The sequence below is a fragment of the Ascaphus truei genome, chromosome 4, assembly GCF_040206685.1.
Source record: "Ascaphus truei isolate aAscTru1 chromosome 4, aAscTru1.hap1, whole genome shotgun sequence".
Taxonomy (NCBI): domain Eukaryota; kingdom Metazoa; phylum Chordata; class Amphibia; order Anura; family Ascaphidae; genus Ascaphus; species Ascaphus truei.
In genome coordinates, this window is record NC_134486.1 from 54,533,431 (window position 1) to 54,556,501 (window position 23,071).

The window sequence follows — 23,071 nt, forward strand, 5'->3', positions numbered from 1 at the left end:
GTTTGCAGGTACGGATTGCAAATCTGTTGGATGCATTTTCAATAAAAAAAAATGACTTCTAATTTTTAAGACTAATCCTGAGCAAAGGAAGAAAATTCACTGATCTCTACTACTTACTCCTCCAATGCTTTGAGAAGGCTCGAAACATCACGGATCCAAATTTTGTTGTATTGGATTGAATACATTTATATATTTTTTATAATTAGCAAGTGCAACATATAATATATATGTTGGATATGCTATCAACTATTTTCACTGCTTATTTACGGCTGAGGCACTTTACAAACAATGTGGTATTTGATTCTGTGGTAGTGTTAAGAGCTGTGAACATGACAAATTGTGTAAATGTGACACAGAATAAAGGATTTCTACAAGCTCTTTGTTGCATTGGCCAGATTACATTTTCTGATATGGAGATGGACAATGAGCCTGGTGTTTTGGCAAATGTTTAATTATTTAAGCAACTGCCTATGTTTATATTGCCTACATCAGTGGTCTCCAACCTTTTCAGTAAGGAAAGCTACTTCTGATAAATGCAAATCATCCCTGAGCTACTAAAACAAACAAGAGTGATCTAACCCAGCTGTGCGCAAACTGGGGGGCGCGTCCCCGCAGGGGAGGCGGGGCGTGAGACTTTTTTGGGGGGCCGCGGGCCGCACGGCTCATTTACCTGGCTTCCGTGGTCCACTGGTCTCCATGACAACGTCACATGACCCTGCGGCGTCAAATGACACGGTGGGTCACGTGACCCCGATGCGTCATTTGACGCCGCGCCACAGCGGGTGAGCAGGGAGGGGAGGCGCAACCCAGTAAGTTTGCGCACCCCTGATATAACTGACAGAAATAAAATGTCATACCAAATAAGCACAGATACAAAAGGTAATGAGGGCCCTGCTTGTGCGAGTTTACAATCAAGAGGGAATGTAATTTTAGATCCATTTAAGTACTTAAAATGAATATACTACACTACATTCTGTAAGGATTTATAACATCTGTATCATATATATATATATATATATATATATATATATATATATTTACATCACTTTAACTTACAAGCGATTTTCAGTGTGCAACACTGCACTTAACAACTAGTATGAAATTAGCAGGAGGACTGTAATTGACACATCAAGGCTCGTTGCGGGCCACCTGTTGAATAGCTTTGTACCAATACATATCCTTTCGGAGGTGGAAGTCTGCTAGCAACAAAGTAGAATTCCGTGATCGCAAAGGAATCGTGTGTTGCGACAGGTGTATTGATAATGCGAACAAAACGAGGGCAATTCTCCTTAGTTCAGAATACGGTCAACACTCTCCCCCCTAAAAAACAAGTAAAAGAGCCTAAGAATGTCATGGCAATCTTAAGCGCAGCAAAAGGGCTTATGTCAATACAATATTTTTTTAGAAATGTGGCCAGGTTCCCCCTTGGGTCTTCGCTGGCTCCGCTTACCTCCGCTGAGGCCGGGGAGCGTGCGGTGCTACCGGGAGGCTGCAGGAGCAAGGTGGGGGATATGGAGCAGCAACCGAGTCGCCGGAGGCTCCCCTATGCAGGGCGCCGCCATCTTTGATGTGCGGGCGCATGCGCGAGATTGTGCGCATGCGCAGAAGTGCAGCAGCCATTACATAAGTGCGCATGTGCAGTAGCAGGCGCAAGCGGCAGCTATGTTAAGAATAGCTCTGCAGGGGAACTACAGCCGCCAGGAGGCCATAGGGCTGCAGGATCAGGTGACACATAGCGGCCTATCATGCGGCCAGATCCTCCTGCTTCCACATAGATACATTTGGGGCGCTGGGGAGATCACGCCAGTTGGAGCTGGGACAAGAAGAGAGTAGGGTGTGAGTGCAGGGTGTCTGTGACCCCTGCACTAGGCCAAAGACCCCCTTAGGCCCCGACTCCCCCTGGAGCTTGTGGTTGCTGCAGGGACAGGCCCAGTAGATACTGCCCCTGTAGCATAAGCGTGAGGGACACAGCCAGGACGCGGCTGCAACCTGGCAACAGGTGGTCTGGGACCTGATCACCACGCACAGAGAGAGACTATAACGGTGGGACACTCCTGCTGGACACCACCCCACGTGGAGGCGGACTCGTCACCGACGATGATGGCGTGGGACTGGACGGCTCATTGTCTACAGTCGGCGCTACGGGTGCTGGAGCCTCCGGCAGGTATCACCAAGTGCACCAACTCTACACACGTTAGTTGTGGGCAGCGCTGTCACACACACACTTGGGGTGGGACTGCCTATTGTGGGCCGGACACTAGGACATTGCTGTCCCTGCACCCAAGTACTGTGCGGGATTATCACTATAGGCCTTATATGGTGTGGTTGTATATTATATGTGTGCATTCAATTTGTTCTTAGTAAATATTGTTATACCATATTCTGGTGTGTTACTGGGTACATTGTCCTGTGATGGAGTTCTCCAACACTGTAAGGATCCCGTACAGGTGGAGGAGCTGGCATCAGACACACCCCAGGCTTCCAGCAGCGGAAGCTCAGACATCCTGTGAGCCACAGGTAACGCACCACACACACACACACACAAACACACACACACACACACACAAGCTGCCATATCTCCCAGGGGGTGGGGGAAAGTGCGCTACATAGTTATAATATTTTATACACATGTAGCCATGTCTAAGATTGGTGTACATATCTCTTTCTCATGTTGGTAGTAAACTTGGTAAGTATGCAGGATTGCCAGCAACAATCAATGAGGTTTGCCCTCACACCCTGGTGAGGTGTCATATATCCCCAAAGGAAGTGACAACATGCTATGTGCCCCCACTTAGTGGTACAGAGCAGGTTTGTTCTCTGGGGGGTGATATAAGACACAGCACTGCCTAAAGTTATGAGTCAGTTTCCTGTTGTTGTGCTGCCTCTGTTCAGTTAGAGGCACGGGAAGGTCTGCAACAGTGTGGCAGGGTCTCATGCTAGCTGTGAGTCAGTGAGCATACGCAGAGAGTTAGAGGAGCTGACAGACAGAGCAGCTCAAGAGAGGAGAGAGAGACAAAGCAGCTCAGGAGAGGAGCTTACAGCAGCCAGAGAAGCTGGGGAATCTCTTTGAGAGTAAAGGTGGAAAGCAGATCTATTAGGGAGAAGGGACCTTCCTAATGGAGTGCTGCACAGAGATGAGCGGCTGAGTTGCTATCTGTGAGGGGCAGCTTGCCCATACAATGCAAATAAAGATGTCTTGTTCGCATATACATCCACTGTGTGAGAGTGAAGTTACTCAGCAGTGGATGGCACCACCAAGAAGGAGTTCCTCATCAGGAACATCTCCCGGCGGAGGCACAGATCCTGATGAGGTGGAGGCGCTGCACATGCAGTAAGTTGGACTCGCACCCACTACCTCAGCTATCTGTCCTGATGACATCCCCTAATACCATCAAGCGGGAGACTCAGGAGTCCTGTTACTTGCAGGTGCACCACCATACACAATCACGTACTGGGGACCGGTTAGACCACACGGCCAATGTGAGATTGGGGGGGTCAGACAAGGGGGTACAGCCGTTACACACACACTGGATTGGAATACAGAATATGTTGGTGCTTTATATTATTAATAATAATAATTCCTCGCTTTCCCTTCTCTCCTCTTCCATGCATCTCACAAACTAATACAAGCCTGCCTTTTGAGGACAATTAGAAAGGCCATGTATCTCACCATGGAGTACATGCATCAAGTGCCCATCCTAGCGTTAACTCCCAATGAGTTACCTCTGGAATGGGTGTGATTAATAAACATATTTTATCTGTATCTTAGCGATGCGTTTGATATATAGGACCATGTTGCAAAGGTTTCTGGTATAAAAAGACACAGGGCAATAGATCACTAAAAGGTCCGGGCCAACTGCATAAACATTTATATTAAACTGCTGATTTATTTTAACTTCGGTCATGTTCCTTTTCTCACTATACCTCAGTTTACACCCCTCAGCAAACCCCGCATGGGCATCATTACTTATTGTAGTTTCACAAACTTTCCTTGACATATTTCAACAGTAATTTCAACCTGTAAAATTTGGGGAGTAAAGAAACTGCAATGGTGACATTTAAATCGGATTTCAGCAAAAACATACGCTCAATGCGATGAGAACAACACGGACACATGCCAGTCTCTACTAAAATATAAATATATATATTTTTTTTTATAGTGTGCAACAGTAATGTTAATGTAATAACATGTTACTCCAGTGGTGTAAGTGAAACTGTGTGTGCATCACCCCATCTACCCTCACCTTTTATTATTTCTGTACCCATCTGACTTTTCATTCAAACCCCTTCTTATTTTTTTTGCACCCCAAAGATGGTGAAAAATAAAAGGTCATCTAAAACGGGCTCAAAATCCCTGATGATACAAGGACGCTTGCTTGCGTGTCAACATCACACACTTGAGAAATGTAAAATTTTTTTTTTTTTTAAATAAAATGTCTGAAATGCGTACATGGAGATATCTTACACATTTAACCCATTCGCTGCCAAATGGGCCTGCAATACATTGCTCCACAGCGTTAAAACAATCATACAGAAATTATGCCAAAAGTTATCCTCAAACAAAAAGGGTGGAGTTGGTTTTCAATTCTGTGATGCATGGGAAAGTTCACTCTGATTTATAGCTACAGAAAGGAAACCAAAGCCATCAGTCATCATCAACAAGTCAGAGCTGTGGTTTATCGATTGGGAAACGTTAATCAACAATAGCTCACATACCTGCCAGGAATTGAAGCCCCGAAACATATTGTTTCCTGATAGTTTTGGCCACTTGTGTTTTACTTTGATGCTCCATACATGGGTGTGAAGTGCTTGTATCACAGGGGGGAACCGGTTTCCGTACACAAATAATCCGGCTGTTTTAAGAAATACTTTCACCCGCAGGTTCATGATCCCAGTGACCCCTTTGTGGGCCTTACTGTCCGGAGAAACTAGGTCTCATTTCCCGTCTGCGGACAATGCAGTCATTGAGGCCCCAATAGCCACTGGTTGGAAGCTGCTGTATTCCAATGGTAAATGGATAGGTGGGATCTTCTCAAGTAGCGAACATAGAAGCTAACTGGGATCTGCCACCCATGCTAGATACATCTTTGCAGATCACAATAACACTTAGAAAAGCATCTTGCAAGATGTGATGATATAAAAATGCTGGGAAAACATTAAAGCTGCAGTTCAAAAAATATTAATGTCCCCATTCAATACAATCTGCACACTGACAAGTGATTAGCAAAGCTGCAAATTAATCTGTTCTCCTGTAATCAATCGCTTGCTTGTGGCTATTTAATTCAGTTCTTACACAGCATTTTGGGCAATGTAGTTCCTGGATTATGATTGACCTGGGCAGTTATTAGATACAATTGGTGCACTGCTAGAGGGAGGGCAGGGCTCAAGTGCCAGAGCCTATCAGAAGGGGAAGGGGGCTGTCACTTTGGAAATGCTTCTACATTTGAAAAATTAAACTGTCTTTAAAACACTTTTTTTTTAAATGCTACAAGTATTTTCTCCTAATACAGAACTAATTAAAAAAAAAAAAAAAAAAAAAACCATGAAGGATATTGCTTGAACTGCTGTTTTAAAGCTGCTGACCCATCACTCCCAGCGCTGCAGTGTCCCAGCCTCTCCTTCTCCAGGTGACTGGGTATTATGCGGCTCTAGTGAAACACGGTATATACTTCACACATCCAGGGCCCGATGCGTTTAGTCTGATCACACTGTAATCCGAGGCTAAATACTAATTTCATAGTTAAAAAGATGCCCGGTCTCACACAGCTGCCATCATCCCACACTATTACTACTAGAGCCGAAGTCATAACCCATCTCTTCAGCGGTGACTGCACATTACATCCCCACGTGGAACGTCACGAAGGCACAACACAACGCGCAGTGATTACATCAGCAGCGCGCTGCCAGCACTTCACACAAGTCTTCCGCCAGGAGGGGAGCAGGGAAGAGGCAGAAACTGCCGGCCCCACCACCACCAATAGGCTACGCGTAGGGGAGAGAGGGGGCGTGTCCAAGGCACAGCTCGTGCCGCTTGTTTCCGGAAGTAGCCGCGAGGGTTCCGCCGCACTGACAGTTGGAAGCCGGCTCGCGCCACGCTCGGTGACGTAGAAACACACAACCGCCTAGGCTCACGCGCGGCGGGCACGGGTTTGCAGATCCCGCGGGCGGGAGAGATGGAGAGACCGGAGTCAGCTGGGAGCGGCGGTGACAGAGAAGGTGCCCTGTGCAAAGGGAGAGAGGACCCAGCCCCCGCCAAGGGGAAGCCAGGAACCGCCAGAGCCCGCTGGAAGCTGCTAGGACAGGTACAGAGCTGTGTGTGTGTCGTTACTGCCACGGCTCCTTCTATGGGCTCCAGTCGCAGGTTGGGCAACTCCACTAACAGGTCAAGTTTTCAGGGTATCCCTGCTTCAGCGCAGGTGTTTTTACTGGGACACTGAGCCACCTGTGCTGAAGCAGGGATAGCCTGAAAACCTGACATGTTGGTGGCCCTTGAAGACTGGAGGTGCCCGCCCCTGAGATCCATTTAATGACAACTACTGGAGGTGGCTAATAAAGTACAGTGTGACCGCATTTACATCAGCTGTGTAGTCTGCAAAGATGTGAGTGAGGTTTCACCGATGAAACAGACAGGCGGGGAGTTTTCCTGTCTTGTTATGTAAATACATTGGCAGGCGTCAGTTATTGTCTGAAAGATAAATGGTAAAGTGTGTGATGGTACAAGATGGATATGGGGGAATGATGACCCGCGAGAGAAGGGGCTGGGAGGTTTTTCTTCTATGAAATCCAGGTGAGTTTTGTCTGGCCTTGAAACTTGATGATAAACTCCTCAGTGACTATTGCAATAGCACTGCATAGTAAATATAATAGCTTTATTTCATGCAGCACCATTCTCCCAATGGGACTCAATACGCATGACATTAGAGCTGATACCATATACCAGGTCCCGCCTCCTGCTGTCAGAAACTGATGGGTCCCAAATAGTAACTTTGTTACTTGAAATAAAGTAATATTTCTTCCACAACGTGTATAGCTTCTGCTAAGGTAATTTTTATTTCGTTTGTAGTTAACATCCACCCCTCACCTCTCTTCTCTCATCCCCCTCACCTGTCTTCTCTCATCCCCCCTCACCTGTCTTCTCTCCCCCCTCGCCTCTCTCTTCTCTCCCTCCCTCGCCTCTCTCTTCTCTCCCTCCCTCGCCTCTCTCTTCTCTCCCTCCCTCGCCTCTCTCTTCTCTCCCCCCCTCGCCTCTCTCTTCTCTCCCCCCCTCGCCTCTCTCTTCTCTCCCCCCCTCGCCTCTCTCTTCTCTCCCCCCCTCGCCTCTCTCTTCTCTCCCGCCCTCGCCTCTCTCTTCTCTCCCCCGCCCTCGCCTCTCTTCTCTCCCCCGCCCTCGCCTCTCTTCTCTCCCCCGCCCTCGCCTCTCTCTTCTCTCCCCCGCCCTCGCCTCTCTCTTCTCTCCCCCGCCCTCGCCTCTCTCTTCTCTCCCCCGCCCTCGCCACTCTCTTCTCTCCCCCGCCCTCGCCTCTCTCTTCTCTCCCCCGCCTCGCCTCTCTCTTCTCGCCTCTCTCTTCTCTCCCCCGCCCTCGCCTCTCTCTTCTCTCCCCGCCTCTCTCTTCTCTCCCCGCCCTGCCTCTCTCTTCTCTCCCCCGCCCTCGCCTCTCTCTTCTCTCCCCCGCCCTCGCCTCTCTCTTCTCTCCCCCGCCCTCGCCTCTCTCTTCTCTCCCCGCCTCGCCTCTCTCTTCTCTCCCCCGCCCTCGCCTCTCTCTTCTCTCCCCCGCCCTCGCCTCTCTCTTCTCTCCCCCGCCCTCGCCTCTCTCTTCTCTCCCCCGCCCTCGCCTCTCTCTTCTCCCTCCCCCGCCCTCGCCTCTCTCTTCTCCCCGCCCTCGCCTCTCTCTTCTCTCCCCCGCCCTCGCCTCTCTCTTCTCTCCCCCGCCCTCGCCTCTCTCTTCTCTCCCCCGCCCTCGCCTCTCTCTTCTCTCCCCCGCCCTCGCCTCTCTCTTCTCTCCCCCGCCCTCGCCTCTCTCTTCTCTCCCCCGCCCTCGCCTCTCTCTTCTCTCCCCCGCCCTCGCCTCTCTCTTCTCTCCCCCGCCCTCGCCTCTCTCTTCTCTCCCCCGCCCTCGCCTCTCTCTTCTCTCCCCCGCCCTCGCCTCTCTCTTCTCTCCCCCGCCCTCGCCTCTCTCTTCTCTCCCCCGCCCTCGCCTCTCTCTTCTCTCCCCCGCCCTCGCCTCTCTCTTCTCTCCCCCGCCCTCGCCTCTCTCTTCTCTCCCCCGCCCTCGCCTCTCTCTTCTCTCCCCCGCCCTCGCCTCTCTCTTCTCTCCCCCGCCCTCGCCTCTCTCTTCTCTCCCCCGCCCTCGCCTCTCTCTTCTCTCCCCCGCCCTCGCCTCTCTCTTCTCTCCCCCGCCCTCGCCTCTCTCTTCTCTCCCCCGCCCTCGCCTCTCTCTTCTCTCCCCCGCCCTCGCCTCTCTCTTCTCTCCCCCGCCCTCGCCTCTCTCTTCTCTCCCCCGCCCTCGCCTCTCTCTTCTCTCCCCCGCCCTCGCCTCTCTCTTCTCTCCCCCGCCCTCGCCTCTCTCTTCTCTCCCCCGCCCTCGCCTCTCTCTTCTCTCCCCCGCCCTCGCCTCTCTCTTCTCTCCCCCGCCCTCGCCTCTCTCTTCTCTCCCCCGCCCTCGCCTCTCTCTTCTCTCCCCCGCCCTCGCCTCTCTCTTCTCTCCCCCGCCCTCGCCTCTCTCTTCTCTCCCCCGCCCTCGCCTCTCTCTTCTCTCCCCCGCCCTCGCCTCTCTCTTCTCTCCCCCGCCCTCGCCTCTCTCTTCTCTCCCCCGCCCTCGCCTCTCTCTTCTCTCCCCCGCCCTCGCCTCTCTCTTCTCTCCCCCGCCCTCGCCTCTCTCTTCTCTCCCCCGCCCTCGCCTCTCTCTTCTCTCCCCCGCCCTCGCCTCTCTCTTCTCTCCCCCGCCCTCGCCTCTCTCTTCTCTCCCCCGCCCTCGCCTCTCTCTTCTCTCCCCCGCCCTCGCCTCTCTCTTCTCTCCCCCGCCCTCGCCTCTCTCTTCTCTCCCCCGCCCTCGCCTCTCTCTTCTCTCCCCCGCCCTCGCCTCTCTCTTCTCTCCCCCGCCCTCGCCTCTCTCTTCTCTCCCCCGCCCTCGCCTCTCTCTTCTCTCCCCCGCCCTCGCCTCTCTCTTCTCTCCCCCGCCCTCGCCTCTCTCTTCTCTCCCCCGCCCTCGCCTCTCTCTTCTCTCCCCCGCCCTCGCCTCTCTCTTCTCTCCCCCGCCCTCGCCTCTCTCTTCTCTCCCCCGCCCTCGCCTCTCTCTTCTCTCCCCCGCCCTCGCCTCTCTCTTCTCTCCCCCGCCCTCGCCTCTCTCTTCTCTCCCCCGCCCTCGCCTCTCTCTTCTCTCCCCCGCCCTCGCCTCTCTCTTCTCTCCCCCGCCCTCGCCTCTCTCTTCTCTCCCCCGCCCTCGCCTCTCTCTTCTCTCCCCCGCCCTCGCCTCTCTCTTCTCTCCCCCGCCCTCGCCTCTCTCTTCTCTCCCCCGCCCTCGCCTCTCTCTTCTCTCCCCCGCCCTCGCCTCTCTCTTCTCTCCCCCGCCCTCGCCTCTCTCTTCTCTCCCCCGCCCTCGCCTCTCTCTTCTCTCCCCCGCCCTCGCCTCTCTCTTCTCTCCCCCGCCCTCGCCTCTCTCTTCTCTCCCCCGCCCTCGCCTCTCTCTTCTCTCCCCCGCCCTCGCCTCTCTCTTCTCTCCCCCGCCCTCGCCTCGCTCTTCTCTCCCCCGCCCTCGCCTCGCTCTTCTCTCCCCCGCCCTCGCCTCGCTCTTCTCTCCCCCGCCCTCGCCTCTCTCTTCTCTCCCCCGCCCTCGTCTCTCTCTTCTCTCCCCCGCCCTCGCCTCGCTCTTCTCTCCCCCCCCCTCGCCTCGCTCTTCTCTCCCCCCCCTCGCCTCGCTCTTCTCTCCCCCCCCCTCGCCTCGCTCTTCTCTCCCCCCCTCGTCTCGCTCTTCTCTCCCCCCCCCTCGTCTCGCTCTTCTCTCCCCCCCCCTCGTCTCGCTCTTCTCTCCCCCCCCCCTCGTCTCGCTCTTCTCTCCCCCCCCCTCGTCTCGCTCTTCTCTCCCCCCCCTCGTCTCGCTCTTCTCTCCCCCCCCCCTCGTCTCGCTCTTCTCTCCCCCCCCCTCGTCTCGCTCTTCTCTCCCCCCCCCTCGTCTCGCTCTTCTCTCCCTCCCCCCTCGTCTCGCTCGTCTCTCCCCCCCCCCTCGCCTCGCTCTTCTCTCCCTCGCCTCGCTCTTCTCTCCCCCCCCTCGCCTCGCTCCTCTCCCCCCCCTCGCCTCGCTCCTCTCCCTCGCCTCGCTCTTCTCTCCCCCCCCTCGCCTCGCTCCTCTCCCTTCTCTCCCCCCCCTCGCCTCGCTCTTCTCTCCCCCCCCTCGCCTCGCTCTTCTCTCCCCCCCCTCGCCTCGCTCTTCTCTCCCCCGCCCTCGCCTCGCTCTTCTCTCCCCCGCCCTCGCCTCTCTCTTCTCTCCCCCGCCCTCGCCTCGCTCTTCTCTCCCCCGCCCTCGCCTCTCTCTTCTCTCCCCCGCCCTCGCCTCGCTCTTCTCTCCCCCCCTCGCCTCCCCCTCGCCTCGCTCTTCTCTCCCCCCCCTCGCCTCGCTCTTCTCTCCCCCCCCCCTCGCCTCGCTCTTCTCTCCCCCCCCTCGCCTCGCTCTTCTCTCCCCCCCCCTCGCCTCGCTCTTCTCTCCCCCCCCTCGCCTCGCTCTTCTCTCCCCCCCCTCGCCTCGCTCTTCTCTCCCCCCCCCTCGCCTCGCTCTTCTCTCCCCCCCCCTCGCCTCGCTCTTCTCTCCCCCCCCCCTCGCCTCGCTCTTCTCTCCCCCCCCCTCGCCTCGCTCTTCTCTCCCCCCCCCTCGCCTCGCTCTTCTCTCCCCCCCCTCGCCTCGCTCTTCTCTCCCCCCCCTCGCTCTTCTCTCCCCCCCCTCGCCTCGCTCTTCTCTCCCCCCCCCTCGCCTCGCTCTTCTCTCCCCCTCGCCTCGCTCTTCTCTCCCCCCCCCTCGTCTCGCTCTTCTCTCCCCCCCCCCCCGTCTCGCTCTTCTCTCCCCCCCCCCTCGTCTCGCTCTTCTCTCCCCCCCCCCTCGTCTCGCTCTTCTCTCCCCCCCCCTCGTCTCGCTCTTCTCTCCCCCCCCCTCGTCTCGCTCTTCTCTCCCCCCCCCTCGTCTCGCTCTTCTCTCCCCCCCCCCTCGCCTCGCTCTTCTCTCCCCCCCCCTCGCCTCGCTCTTCTCTCCCCCCCCCTCGCCTCGCTCTTCTCTCCCCCCCCCTCGCCTCGCTCTTCTCTCCCCCCCCTCGCCTCGCTCTTCTCTCCCCCCCCCTCGCCTCGCTCTTCTCTCCCCCCCCCCTCGCCTCGCTCTTCTCTCCCCCCCCCCCTCGCCTCGCTCTTCTCTCCCCTCGCCTCGCTCTTCTCTCCCCCCCCTCGTCTCGCTCTTCTCTCCCCCCCCCTCGTCTCGCTCTTCTCTCCCCCCCCTCGTCTCGCTCTTCTCTCCCCCCCCCCTCGTCTCGCTCTTCTCTCCCCCCCCTCGTCTCGCTCTTCTCTCCCCCCCCCTCGTCTCGCTCTTCTCTCCCCCCCCCTCGTCTCGCTCTTCTCTCCCCCCCCCCTCGTCTCGCTCTTCTCTCCCCCCCCCCTCGTCTCGCTCTTCTCTCCCCCCCCCCCTCGCCTCGCTCTTCTCTCCCCCCCCCCTCGCCTCGCTCTTCTCTCCCCCCCCCTCGTCTCGATCTTCTCTCCCCCCCCCTCGTCTCGCTCTTCTCTCCCCCCCCCCTCGTCTCGCTCTTCTCTCCCCCCCCCCTCGTCTCGCTCTTCTCTCCCCCCCCCTCGTCTCGCTCTTCTCTCCCCCCCCCTCGTCTCGCTCTTCTCTCCCCCCCCCTCGTCTCGCTCTTCTCTCCCTCCCCCCTCGTCTCGCTCTTCTCTCCCCCCCCCTCGTCTCGCTCGTCTCTCCCCCCCCCCTCGCCTCGCTCTTCTCTCCCTCGCCTCGCTCTTCTCTCCCCCCCCTCGCCTCGCTCCTCTCCCCCCCCTCGCCTCGCTCCTCTCCCTCGCCTCGCTCTTCTCTCCCCCCCCCTCGCCTCGCTCCTCTCCCTTCTCTCCCCCCCCTCGCCTCGCTCTTCTCTCCCCCCCCTCGCCTCGCTCTTCTCTCCCCCCCCTCGCCTCGCTCTTCTCTCCCCCGCCCCTCGCCTCTCTCTTCTCTCCCCCGCCCTCGCCTCTCTCTTCTCTCCCCCGCCCTCGCCTCGCTCTTCTCTCCCCCGCCCTCGCCTCTCTCTTCTCTCCCCCGCCCTCGCCTCGCTCTTCTCTCCCCCCCTCGCCTCCCCCTCGCCTCGCTCTTCTCTCCCCCCCCTCGCCTCGCTCTTCTCTCCCCCCCCCTCGCCTCGCTCTTCTCTCCCCCCCCTCGCCTCGCTCTTCTCTCCCCCCCCCTCGCCTCGCTCTTCTCTCCCCCCCCTCGCCTCGCTCTTCTCTCCCCCCCCTCGCCTCGCTCTTCTCTCCCCCCCCCTCGCCTCGCTCTTCTCTCCCCCCCCCTCGCCTCGCTCTTCTCTCCCCCCCCCTCGCCTCGCTCTTCTCTCCCCCCCCCTCGCCTCGCTCTTCTCTCCCCCCCCCTCGCCTCGCTCTTCTCTCCCCCCCCCTCGCCTCGCTCTTCTCTCCCCCCCCCTCGCCTCGCTCTTCTCTCCCCCCCCCCTCGCCTCGCTCTTCTCTCCCCCCCCCCTCGCCTCGCTCTTCTCTCCCCTCGCCTCGCTCTTCTCTCCCCCCCCTCGCCTCGCTCTTCTCTCCCCCCCCCTCGTCTCGCTCTTCTCTCCCCCCCCCCTCGTCTCGCTCTTCTCTCCCCCCCCCCCCTCGTCTCGCTCTTCTCTCCCCCCCCCCTCGTCTCGCTCTTCTCTCCCCCCCCCCTCGTCTCGCTCTTCTCTCCCCCCCCCCCTCGCCTCGCTCTTCTCTCCCCCCCCTCGCCTCGCTCCTCTCCCTTCTCTCCCCCCCCTCGCCTCGCTCTTCTCTCCCCCCCCTCGCCTCGCTCTTCTCTCCCCCTCTCGCCTCGCTCTTCTCTCCCCCCCTCGCCTCGCTCTTCTCTCCCCGCCTCGCTCTTCTCTCCCCGCCTCGCTCTTCTCTCCCCCCTCGCCTCGCTCTTCTCTCCCCCCCTCGCCTCGCTCTTCTCTCCCCCCCCCTCGTCTCGCTCTTCTCTCCCCCCCCCCTCGTCTCGCTCTTCTCTCCCCCCCCCCTCGTCTCGCTCTTCTCTCCCCCCCCCTCGTCTCGCTCTTCTCTCTCCCCCCCCTCGTCTCGCTCTTCTCTCCCCCCCCCCTCGCCTCGCTCTTCTCTCCCCCCCCTCGCCTCGCTCCTCTCCCTTCTCTCCCCCCCTCGCCTCGCTCTTCTCTCCCCCCCCTCGCCTCGCTCTTCTCTCCCCCTCTCGCCTCGCTCTTCTCTCCCCCCCTCGCCTCGCTCTTCTCTCCCTGCCTCGCTCTTCTCTCCCCGCCTCGCTCTTCTCTCCCCCCTCGCCTCGCTCTTCTCTCCCCCCCCTCGCCTCGCTCTTCTCTCCCCCCTCGCCTCGCTCTTCTCTCCCCCCCCTCGCTTCGCTCTTCTCTCTCCCCCCCTCGCCTCGCTCTTCTCTCTCTCCCCCTCGCCTCGCTCTTCTCTCCCCCCCCCCCTCGCCTCGCTCTTCTCTCCCCCCCCCCTCGCCTCGCTCTTCTCCCCCCCCCTCGCCTCGCTCTTCTCCCCCCCCCCCTCGCCTCGCTCTTCTCCCCCCCCCCTCGCCTCGCTCTTCTCTCCCCCCCCCTCGCCTCGCTCTTCTCCCCCCCCCCTCGCCTCGCTCTTCTCTCCCCCCCCCTCGCCTCGCTCTTCTCTCCCCCGCCCTCGCCTCGCTCTTCTCCCCCCCCCTCGCCTCGCTCTTCTCTCCCCCCCCCTCGCCTCGGTCTTCTCTCCTCCCCCCCCTCGCCTCGCTCTTCTCTCCCCCCCCCCCCTCGCCTCGCTCTTCTCTCCCCCCCCCCTCGCCTCGCTCTTCTCTCCCCCCCTCGCTCTTCTCTCCCCCCCCTCGTCTCGCTCTTCTCTCCCCCCCCTCGTCTCGCTCTTCTCTCCCCCCCCTCGTCTCGCTCTTCTCTCCCCCCCCCTCGTCTCGCTCTTCTCTCCCCCCCCCCTCGTCTCGCTCTTCTCTCCCCCCCCCCCTCGCCTCGCTCTTCTCTCCCCCCCCTCGCCTCGCTCTTCTCTCCCCCCCCTCGCCTCGCTCTTCTCTCCCCCCCCTCGCCTCGCTCTTCTCTCCCCCCCCTCGCCTCGCTCTTCTCTCCCCCCCCTCGCCTCGCTCTTCTCTCCCCCCCCTCGCCTCGCTCCTCTCCCTTCTCTCCCCCCCCTCGCCTCGCTCTTCTCTCCCCCCCCCCCTCGCCTCGCTCGTCTCTCCCCCCCCCCTCGCCTCGCTCTTCTCTCCCCCCCCCTCGCCTCGCTCTTCTCTCCCCCCCCCCTCGCCTCGCTCTTCTCTCCCCCCCCCCTCGCCTCGCTCTTCTCTCCCCCCCCCCCCTCGCCTCGCTCTTCTCTCCCCCCCCCCCTCGCCTCTCGTGTCCCCCCCCCCTCCCTCGCCTCTCGTGTCCCCCCCCCTCCCTCGCCTCTCGTGTCCCCCCCCCCTCCCTCACTGCCCTCAGAACAGGGCATTACTGGCCATTAATGCCCTGTCTGGGTTAAAGTCCCTCGGCTTCACCTCGGGCCTTCAACTCTTCCTGCCAGGGCATTATTGGCCAGTAATGCCCTGTTCTTCAGGGATTATTACTTATGTATCGTTTTTTGTGATTATGAAAATGGGCACAATATTATTTTTATCATGTCCTGTAAGATACTTTGTGGGTGGTGATATATTTTATTGGATATACATTGAAATCGTAGAGTTTTCATGTGCTTTTGAGACTGCAGAGGTCTGTATCAGATGTGATCTATAAACTGAAGATAGAAATGATAAATGTATGTATATCTTTATATAGCGCCATTAATGTACATAGCGCTTCACAGCCGTAATACACGTGAAATAATAATAACAGGACTAATACCAAGGATCAACACGGCAGACAGAAACACAAGAGTTTATAAAATTAACACACATACTCACAACTGGGGGAAAAAACTGGGGTAACAAATAATCTTAGGCGCAGAGATTTCCCCTGTTCTCTCTTCCCTGCAGTGCCCCCTGGAACAGGATTCCAGGTCTGACACCGGCACAGGAGTGGACACTGCAGTTTCTCTGTTACAGCAACAACTTCTGCAATTCTTATGGCTAGCAAGGGTCTCCCTCACCACCTTTTTATTAAACCCACAACATTGAAACATTGGGGCCCAGGTGCTGTTTACGTACCCAGCCCCTGATTGGTGGGTAGAAATGCAACATAAAAAGAGTAACATACAAAATGCTACAGGGAAAGGTCACAGACAATTTTGCAACATTTTGTTCCTGCAAACACAATGTATCCCTGGTCCCTGAGGTGCTGGAACCAGGTTAAGGACGCGCGTATTGTGCCCAGCGACGCAACGTTGCCCAAAAACAAATGCGACGGAGCGACGTCGCGCCGCAAATTTTGGTAGCTGGCAATATTTGATTTTTCAAGAGCTGTCGCCTCATGTGACAGCCCCATAACCAATCAAATGCCAGTATGCCCGCGCCGCCGCCAAGCGAAATATAACTTTCGCTAGCGGCGACAGTGACGGGTGTGTCTACATGCATCCAGGAATCCGACCTGATTCCTGGGTACATTTTTAGGGGAACTAGCAACTCTGGGCCCTGACTAGATAGACACAATGTGACAACACTTTCTCTGCAATCTCCCCTCCCTCTGAAACTCATACCACAGCAATCCCTGCTTGCTGGCATCCCTGGAAAGTTAAAAACACAAAAATTCTTTGTCGCATAATTACAGGTAATGCTTTTACAACAGTTGGGTCCAAAAGCTGACACTCCTGAAACCCAACAAATGGGCCAGAGGTAACGAAACAGGCTTAAACTTTTAGTGAGCCTGGTTACCTCTTCACTGTCACAGCGTGGTTATCTGAATTGAGTTTCCTCCTCTTATACTGATATATAATTGTTATATATGTAGTCTGATATCTTTATTACTTAAATTCGAGATTCATCAGTTTACATTTTCAAGATATGATGGGATAATTTTGACTTAAATTGCTTTTCTTTATTTGTAGGGCCAAGAAGAAAATAGGTCATATTGTGTATTTATTTAAAGATATATTTCTAATTGAATGTATTGACATTGTTTGATTTTACTGTAATTTCGGTGTGAGAGTTAAATAATTATGCCATCTGCCTGTGTGCAGTTTTTGTAAACTTGCAATTTGATTTGTTCAAAGAATTATACATGGGTATTTAAGATAGCTCCTAATAGCCGGAGTCCTGACAAAGCTGTCCATGCAAAATGCATTGCCCTAAGTACAGGAAGAGTCGCTGGCGGACGCTGGAACGCATAAATCGCAAGTGGTGATGGATGAAAAGCAGGACATAACGTCACTCACGTAAAACCAGCTCGCGAGGCTTTGAGCTGAGTTTTGGTGCCCTCCCTGTCGTCCATAGCTACTTTCTATGATATTTTTATTTGTTACATTGTACGCGCATACAATTGTGTGGCCTCTGTTTTTAATATACTTGTATACGGATTACACTGTTTCTCTCTTTCTACTCCTTTTGGGTTTATGCTGCCATTGTGATACTGGATTCTCAGTAATGTTATCGATCCATGGATCCTCTGACTATAAAATCGCCCTATTGCCTGATACTCACTGGAAATCTGTGCGTGTTCTGATCACTCCATGTCTTATCCACAGTTTGATTGGGAATATTGCACTACTTTGTTCCCTCTTTGACTTTTTTGGTTGTACGCCCCTACACACTGGAAGGAAGACCTTTTTTAAAGGTGCAGTGAAGTCTTGCAAACATACAAATGTACTAAAAATATATATAGTTTTCTTCAGCCTTAAAATCACTTCATCTTTCTATTTATTTCACGTAAATGTCACACATTTAATGTTAAAAAGCAGACAACGTGTTGCTCAAGGGGTGAACCTTTCTGGAGCCAAGAGATTTGGAGAAAAAATTGTAGTTAACATTAAAAGGTATGCTGATGTACTGGGGATTATGGAAGTTGAACTTAATTTAGTTATGTACACAATGCCTGCTCACAAGCAAAATGTGCGATTGTAATGGAGCAGTTCAATAAAGGCTCAATATTTGTTTTTCCTCACTAAGCATTTGTTGAGATTTTTTTTTTAAATCAATTTTTAGGTTTAACGTGCATAGTTAAAATTAAGCCAGCAAACTGACCTTATGGTAAAAGTCTATCCTCTGCAAGAACAGGGTACAATTGGGGCAAACTTATTGTACCAAATGTATAAATTCAAAACGTCCCATTGCTTCTAATGGGATCTTTTCTTTGAATCTCTTGCAGTTTTGTTACTCCACTTCTGACCTAGTTTTGCAGCCAGGAGACCTTAATTCATACAGTAGCCTCGTATGGCTTTCTTTTGAAGTTTTTTTTCCTGTTCCCCACATAGCAGTGGGTATGAATTGGGGTTAGCTCCTCCTTCAGCGCAGTTGGACAGAAAACTTCTGTAGGTACCTGGTATGTAATTTCCTCCCACTACATGCAGAACAGTCTCTTTCCTGTCCTACAGCCCAGCAGTGGGTTTTTATTTCATTAAATTGGGACTCCCCAGGATTGCGTTAGTGCTGTTCAATCTGGGGGTCATCAACCTCTCTCCCCCTGAAGCTGCTGGAGGCCCTGCGACCAGGCAGAACCTCTGCACAATTGTAGTGGAACAACACAGGCAGTTTGGAACGCATAGCTGAGGTAAGCCATGGGCATCCCCCTGTGTGCAGGAGGCAGGGAGTCACAGCATATACGCTCCTACGTGTCGTCTCTTAAAGCATTAAAACACTCTGATGTTATACGTGCAATGGTGCCATGCGGACCTGGCCATAGTATTTTTAAAGGGGCAATACCAACCTATGGCGTTTTCATAAGTAAAAAAAAAGGTTGCTAAGAAAGGCAGACTTATTGTGGCTTGTAATAAGCCATCTCTTAACACAAAAAAAGTTATGCGTCGAGTGTTTTAAAGTCTGTGGCCTTTGAGCCCAATGACCAGATGTCTACTTTCCTATACTGGATGAAAGATAGTCTCCCTCGCTGTCGCATCAATTCTGTTACAGGCAACTAAACAGACCCAGAAGAGATCAAGGTCCCAAACAAGCCTGGATAGGAGAGGAGCATTTTCGTTGGAGGAATCTGACGTGCTACACCAGTACTCAGAAGTGAAGTACTGGGATTGATCTGATCATGATGCATTAAACGAAGAGTGATTCGATCCATTGATCAATGCAATGCATTAGGCCTCGGGCATGGTCAGCGCCCGTGCTGAGGCGCGCTGGTGCTTACCAGTGAGCCTCTTCAGCCGCAAGGAGAGCGGCTTTAGTAGGGGCTCGCCTACGCTTCCGCAAGCATGCGGAAGTGTAGGTCTTATCCAAATGTTAGATTTCGTGCTCATGGGAGCGCAGGGCCGGTCACGTGAGCGGTTCGCCCAATGAGGGCGAACCAGCTCCGTGAGGTCACTGGCCCGCCCCCCGACACGCCCACTGACGGCGCGCTAACCAAGGCCAGGGAAAGCACCCGCTTTCCCTCAGCCCCCTGGACGCAGCCTTAGGTTCTGGAGTTGGAGGATACAACTTTTCCGCAACTCTCAAAAGAAGTCAAGACTTTCCATCACGTTATGTTATAAAAGAAATAATAGAGGCGGAGTGAAATTGGCCAAAGATGTACCCGTTCTCCGACAAACGTTAAGAATTGGAAGAACCTCCCCTCCTCTCCCTCCCCCCTTTGAAGGTGGATGCTGCAATCGCTCGAATTTCTAGTGAATGATGCAGTGTAATTTCATGACATGATGGATCGTAGGGTGGAGAGGGTCATGCGGCAGTCCATTTTTGGAACATGTCTTGCTTGCAAACGTATGGGGTAACAGCATCACTTTCCAGTGAGTAGAGGGACCAGGAGCAGAAGGCTTCCAGCTCTTGCAATATAAAGTCTTTTTTGGGCCAAACTCTTCTCGACAATATTACAGCAGATCATATTCCCGGACGTGAGAACACGACGGCTGATTTTCTAAGCTGAACCATCATCCACCCAGGAGATTGCGAACAGGACTCGCATGTATCAGCTGATACGTCGGTGGGGACAACCCCAAACAGATCTTATGGCAACACATCAAAACAAGGTGAAAAATGTCTGCCCAAGGTACCCCCCACCATCTCACTAGCCAGGTAGATGCGTAGCATTTCCATTGGAACTTCAATTTAGCATATTTTCTCACTGATTTACCGCTTATAGCGAAAGTCCTAAGAAAGAAAAAGGATAGACAAGGCAGAGGTTATAGCAATAATATCTTACTGGCCAAGGATTCCTCAGACTTCTGAAGCAAGGTCCAGTGCAGCATACAGAGCCGAAGAAGTTGACCCTAGTGAGGCCTGTTCTGACAATTTTTTTTCTCAAACACATATGACACCAGCACTCCCTTATAATTATATTTAAACAATATAAGGTGGACGGTGCTAAAGGGCAAATGAACAATTACTGATAGACAGTAGACCAATGAGATACCCTTATGTCAGCACTCAATCATACAGTATAATGCGATAGTTGGGTGACCCCAAATTAGGGAAAAGGACAAAACTCGAAACATCCCTAGTGTATAATATTGTGATATGATGTATAATCTAAAAACAGTTTATTAATTATAATTTTAAAATATAGAGAGTTAAAAAAGACTCCAGGGTACAGGACGAAGAGCCACAAAAAGTAATTGCTCAAAGTGCTGTCATATTGTCACTGTCCCTAAACTAGGGTAGTAACCTGGCTCGATAGCCACACAAAAATAGGCGGATGAGCCTACTAGGAGGAAGGGAGCTCCTAGGCAAACTCCCCCCTCCCACGACCACTCTACAATTGTTACTATATTAAATGATAGCCATGCTCATAAGTGCACCAAACATATACATCAATATATGAATAGTTAGTAGAAAACTAGTGATAGCACAGTAATAGGTGTATAACTCAATGGAGAACAACTGAGGAGCTAAAAAAAAATGCCAATTCCTCTCCCTTAGTCACATACAGTAAGGGGTAGTTCCAAATTGACTGTTAAACCTTGTTAGGCACATGTAACAGGGTATGGAGAGTATGGTTGCGTGGGTGTTTAAAAAGAACACTCACAATGAGCTGTGCTACACACCACTAGTACATGAAAACAGCTATGAGATATCAGAAAGTATTAAAGTACTTGCGATTTCAGTGGTGATGTAAAGAATACTCATAGCAACTGGTACACAGTATATATGGCATACTCTGCGGTCGTGGACTCGGCAAGTCATGAAGCTAATGCTTCAGATCGTACTTAAATACCCCTGGTAGTCTAATACAGCAATCCCGACAGCGGTTTCGCGGAGGCGCTTTCTCAAGGGATCGGCCTCTATTAGGTCTGCTGTCTACCAGTAATTGTTCATATCAGAACAATTTAAATCTGACAGGCAGAAAATTGTCAATCTTGTGAATTTTATTATGGAATCTGGTGCGGTTTTCAGGTCTGAGGTAGGAAAGTGAAAGTCAATTGTTTCAATCCTTCCTCTGTCAAATGGGGTGGAATTTTAACAGACTGGGTTCGAGGAAAACATCAGTTTAAGTTCTCTTAATGTCCAAGTATCAACCTTGTTCTCTTTATTAGAAAAAGATGTTGCATCAGATACACTAGAGCTGAGATTTCTATAGGCTGTCGGGCACCTGAGACCCCAAATAAAATGTATAGTATAAATGTTGGATCTTTCGCTAGCGTTAGCTGCTCTAGTGGATCACCCGATCAAATCGTTGCATAAAATACTATTATGATGTTATTAATGTTGAAGACCGTATTTTAGCAATTTTATCTGCAAGAAGAGTGGGAGAATTGCAGACTCGTTCGTGCAAGGAACATTTTCTCGTTTTTCACCAGGATAAAGCAGTCGTAAGACTTGTATCGTGGTTCCTTCCAAAAGTCGTATCTGCATTTCATATCACTCAAGAAATCCTTCTTCCATGTTTCTGCCCGAATCCTGCTAATCGTAGGGAGGCAAGACTACATAACTTAGATGTAGTAAATGTTTGAGAGCACACCTACTCAGAATTTAAAAATACCGAAAATCTAACAGGCTGTTTATACTCCCAGAAGGTTCTAGAAGGGGGCAGCGAGCCTCATGGGCAACCTTATAATGATTAATTACTTTGTGTATCAAAATAGCCTATAACCTTAAAGACAAAAAAGTCCCTCAAGGAATGAATGCACATTCTACCAGAGCATCGCCAATGCAGATTTGTAAAGCTTCGGTCTGGTCCTTATTTCACACTTTCATGAAATACATACTACAAGTTCGAAGTAAGTGAGTTTTGGTATACCCCAATTAGTACCCACTGCCATGTGGGGAACAGGACAAGAGAAAATTAATTCAGATTTACTATAAATGTATTTTCCTGTACTCCACTAATAGCAGTGGGTACATCATTATTACAGGGACACTAATAGGTCTCTGTTCTGTTTAATAGCTATTGGAGAAACCAAAGAATGTTCTGCAAGTAGTGGGAGTGACATGTATGGCAGGTATCTGCAGAGGAGTTTCATGTTCTACTGTGCTGAGGAAGGAGCTAATCCCAATTAGCACCCACTGCCATTAGTGGAGTACAGGAAAAGAAAATTCCGGTAAACTGAATACATTCTCCCCTTGGTGAAACTATCCTTAATGGTTTTTATTTAATTTGTCTGTTCCTGATAGCAGCTTAAATGTTTACTTAAGTTCAGCAGTTCAATTTCCACAACAGAAGAGTGGTTATTGTTTGTGGGGAGGGGGATATTTTTATAGCCTTAAAAGTAACAGTATGTCTCAGTTTTGTGACTTGTTTTCATCATGACACTGGTCAAAATTGCTTCCTGGCCCTGTGTGTTTATTTACGCATCTGTGATTGGTTAATGATAAAAACAATATAGTCCTTTTTTGCCATTTTCCATCTCTAAAATATAATCCCAATAGTTGTCTGCCAATGTTATCAGTGAATTAGTTATTGCTGCATGCATGTAATGCAAGACTATTTTAGTACATTATGTGGTTGAAATGTATCACAGCATCAAAGCTGTATCATATTTTAACTGGCACAAGAAGTAATAAATGCTGCTGCAATGCTGTTAGAGGTTTGGCTTGTAATTATTAGGAACTTCAACAGCTCCTTTTATCAAGAGCACTTTCGTAGCGAGATACACATTTAATATTGCCCAATTAAAATTGCTACTGATTTCTATCTCCATGGTAGGATGAAATGCTGAATGAACCTTGCTGGGATTTGAAGCTGAACTCTTTGGTTTTACAGTTTTCACAAGTGGTGATTAGAAAGCACAGCGTTCTTTCCTGCCAAATGTAGCGACATCAATTATTAGTTTTGTAGTGAAAAGGTGGGAGGTAAGCAGTTGTTTCAAAGGGAATGCAATTCTGCTATAAATTCATAGCTCACTTCCCTCTGCTTTCCAGGCAGGTGTAGAAAAATCATTCAGGTTCTTCATTTATGATTTGCTAGAGTAAATATTGACAAATTAACCAACAATATTTGATGGGTTTAAATATCTCTATATTATCTAACTGCAATATCATGAACAATAACACAGATTGCTGACTATGTCTATTATAGCAGCTTAAACTCATCCATGGTGTCAAAGTGGCTGTACTTCAGGAGTGGATCCCAGTGGCCGGAAGAGTGAGGCAACAAGGAAAGGCATATATGGGGTTGCAGGTAGCGAAGTGATGTTGTCTGGGTCTAAGGCAGACAGCGACAAAAGCTAAGACTGGGACAGGAACTGGACTCCAGAACAGGGACAAAAAAGGGGCAAGCCAGATTACAGGCAAGGACCAAGTTAATATACAACAAACACCCAATACAATAACTAAGTGTTCTGGTCGTGTATGTCGCTGTGTACTGTCCAGGAGACAGTCCCGCTAGACAGAGGTGGGGAGTAGAGACCGACCCATACTTGGGATCCGAATCCTGAATAGCAGAA

At 52.6% G+C, this 23,071-nt stretch overlaps 2 protein-coding genes across 4 annotated transcripts in view; one reads left to right on the forward strand and one right to left on the reverse strand.

The window, feature by feature from the left end:
- The window catches only part of PREPL (prolyl endopeptidase like), a 50,522-nt gene extending 44,569 nt beyond the window's left edge, over window positions 1-5,953 (reverse strand). The window contains exon 1 of the mRNA XM_075595792.1: window positions 4,717-5,953. Coding sequence (XP_075451907.1) covers window positions 4,717-4,887 — 171 coding nt within the window. The 5' untranslated portion in view covers window positions 4,888-5,953. The remainder of the gene's footprint in view (window positions 1-4,716) is intronic.
- CAMKMT (calmodulin-lysine N-methyltransferase) overlaps window positions 5,940-23,071 on the forward strand; it is a 536,774-nt gene continuing 519,642 nt past the window's right edge. The window contains exons 1-2 of one of the 3 annotated variants that reach the window (XR_012800899.1): window positions 6,190-6,302; window positions 21,574-21,727. Coding sequence is in view for 1 of the 3 variants with exons in the window: in XM_075595793.1 (XP_075451908.1) it covers window positions 6,174-6,302 (129 nt within the window). In the remaining 2 variants the exon portion in view is untranslated. Of the gene's footprint in view, window positions 6,303-21,573; window positions 21,728-23,071 lie in introns of all 3 variants that reach the window. The other 2 variants (XM_075595793.1, XR_012800900.1) reach the window with 2 other exon arrangements.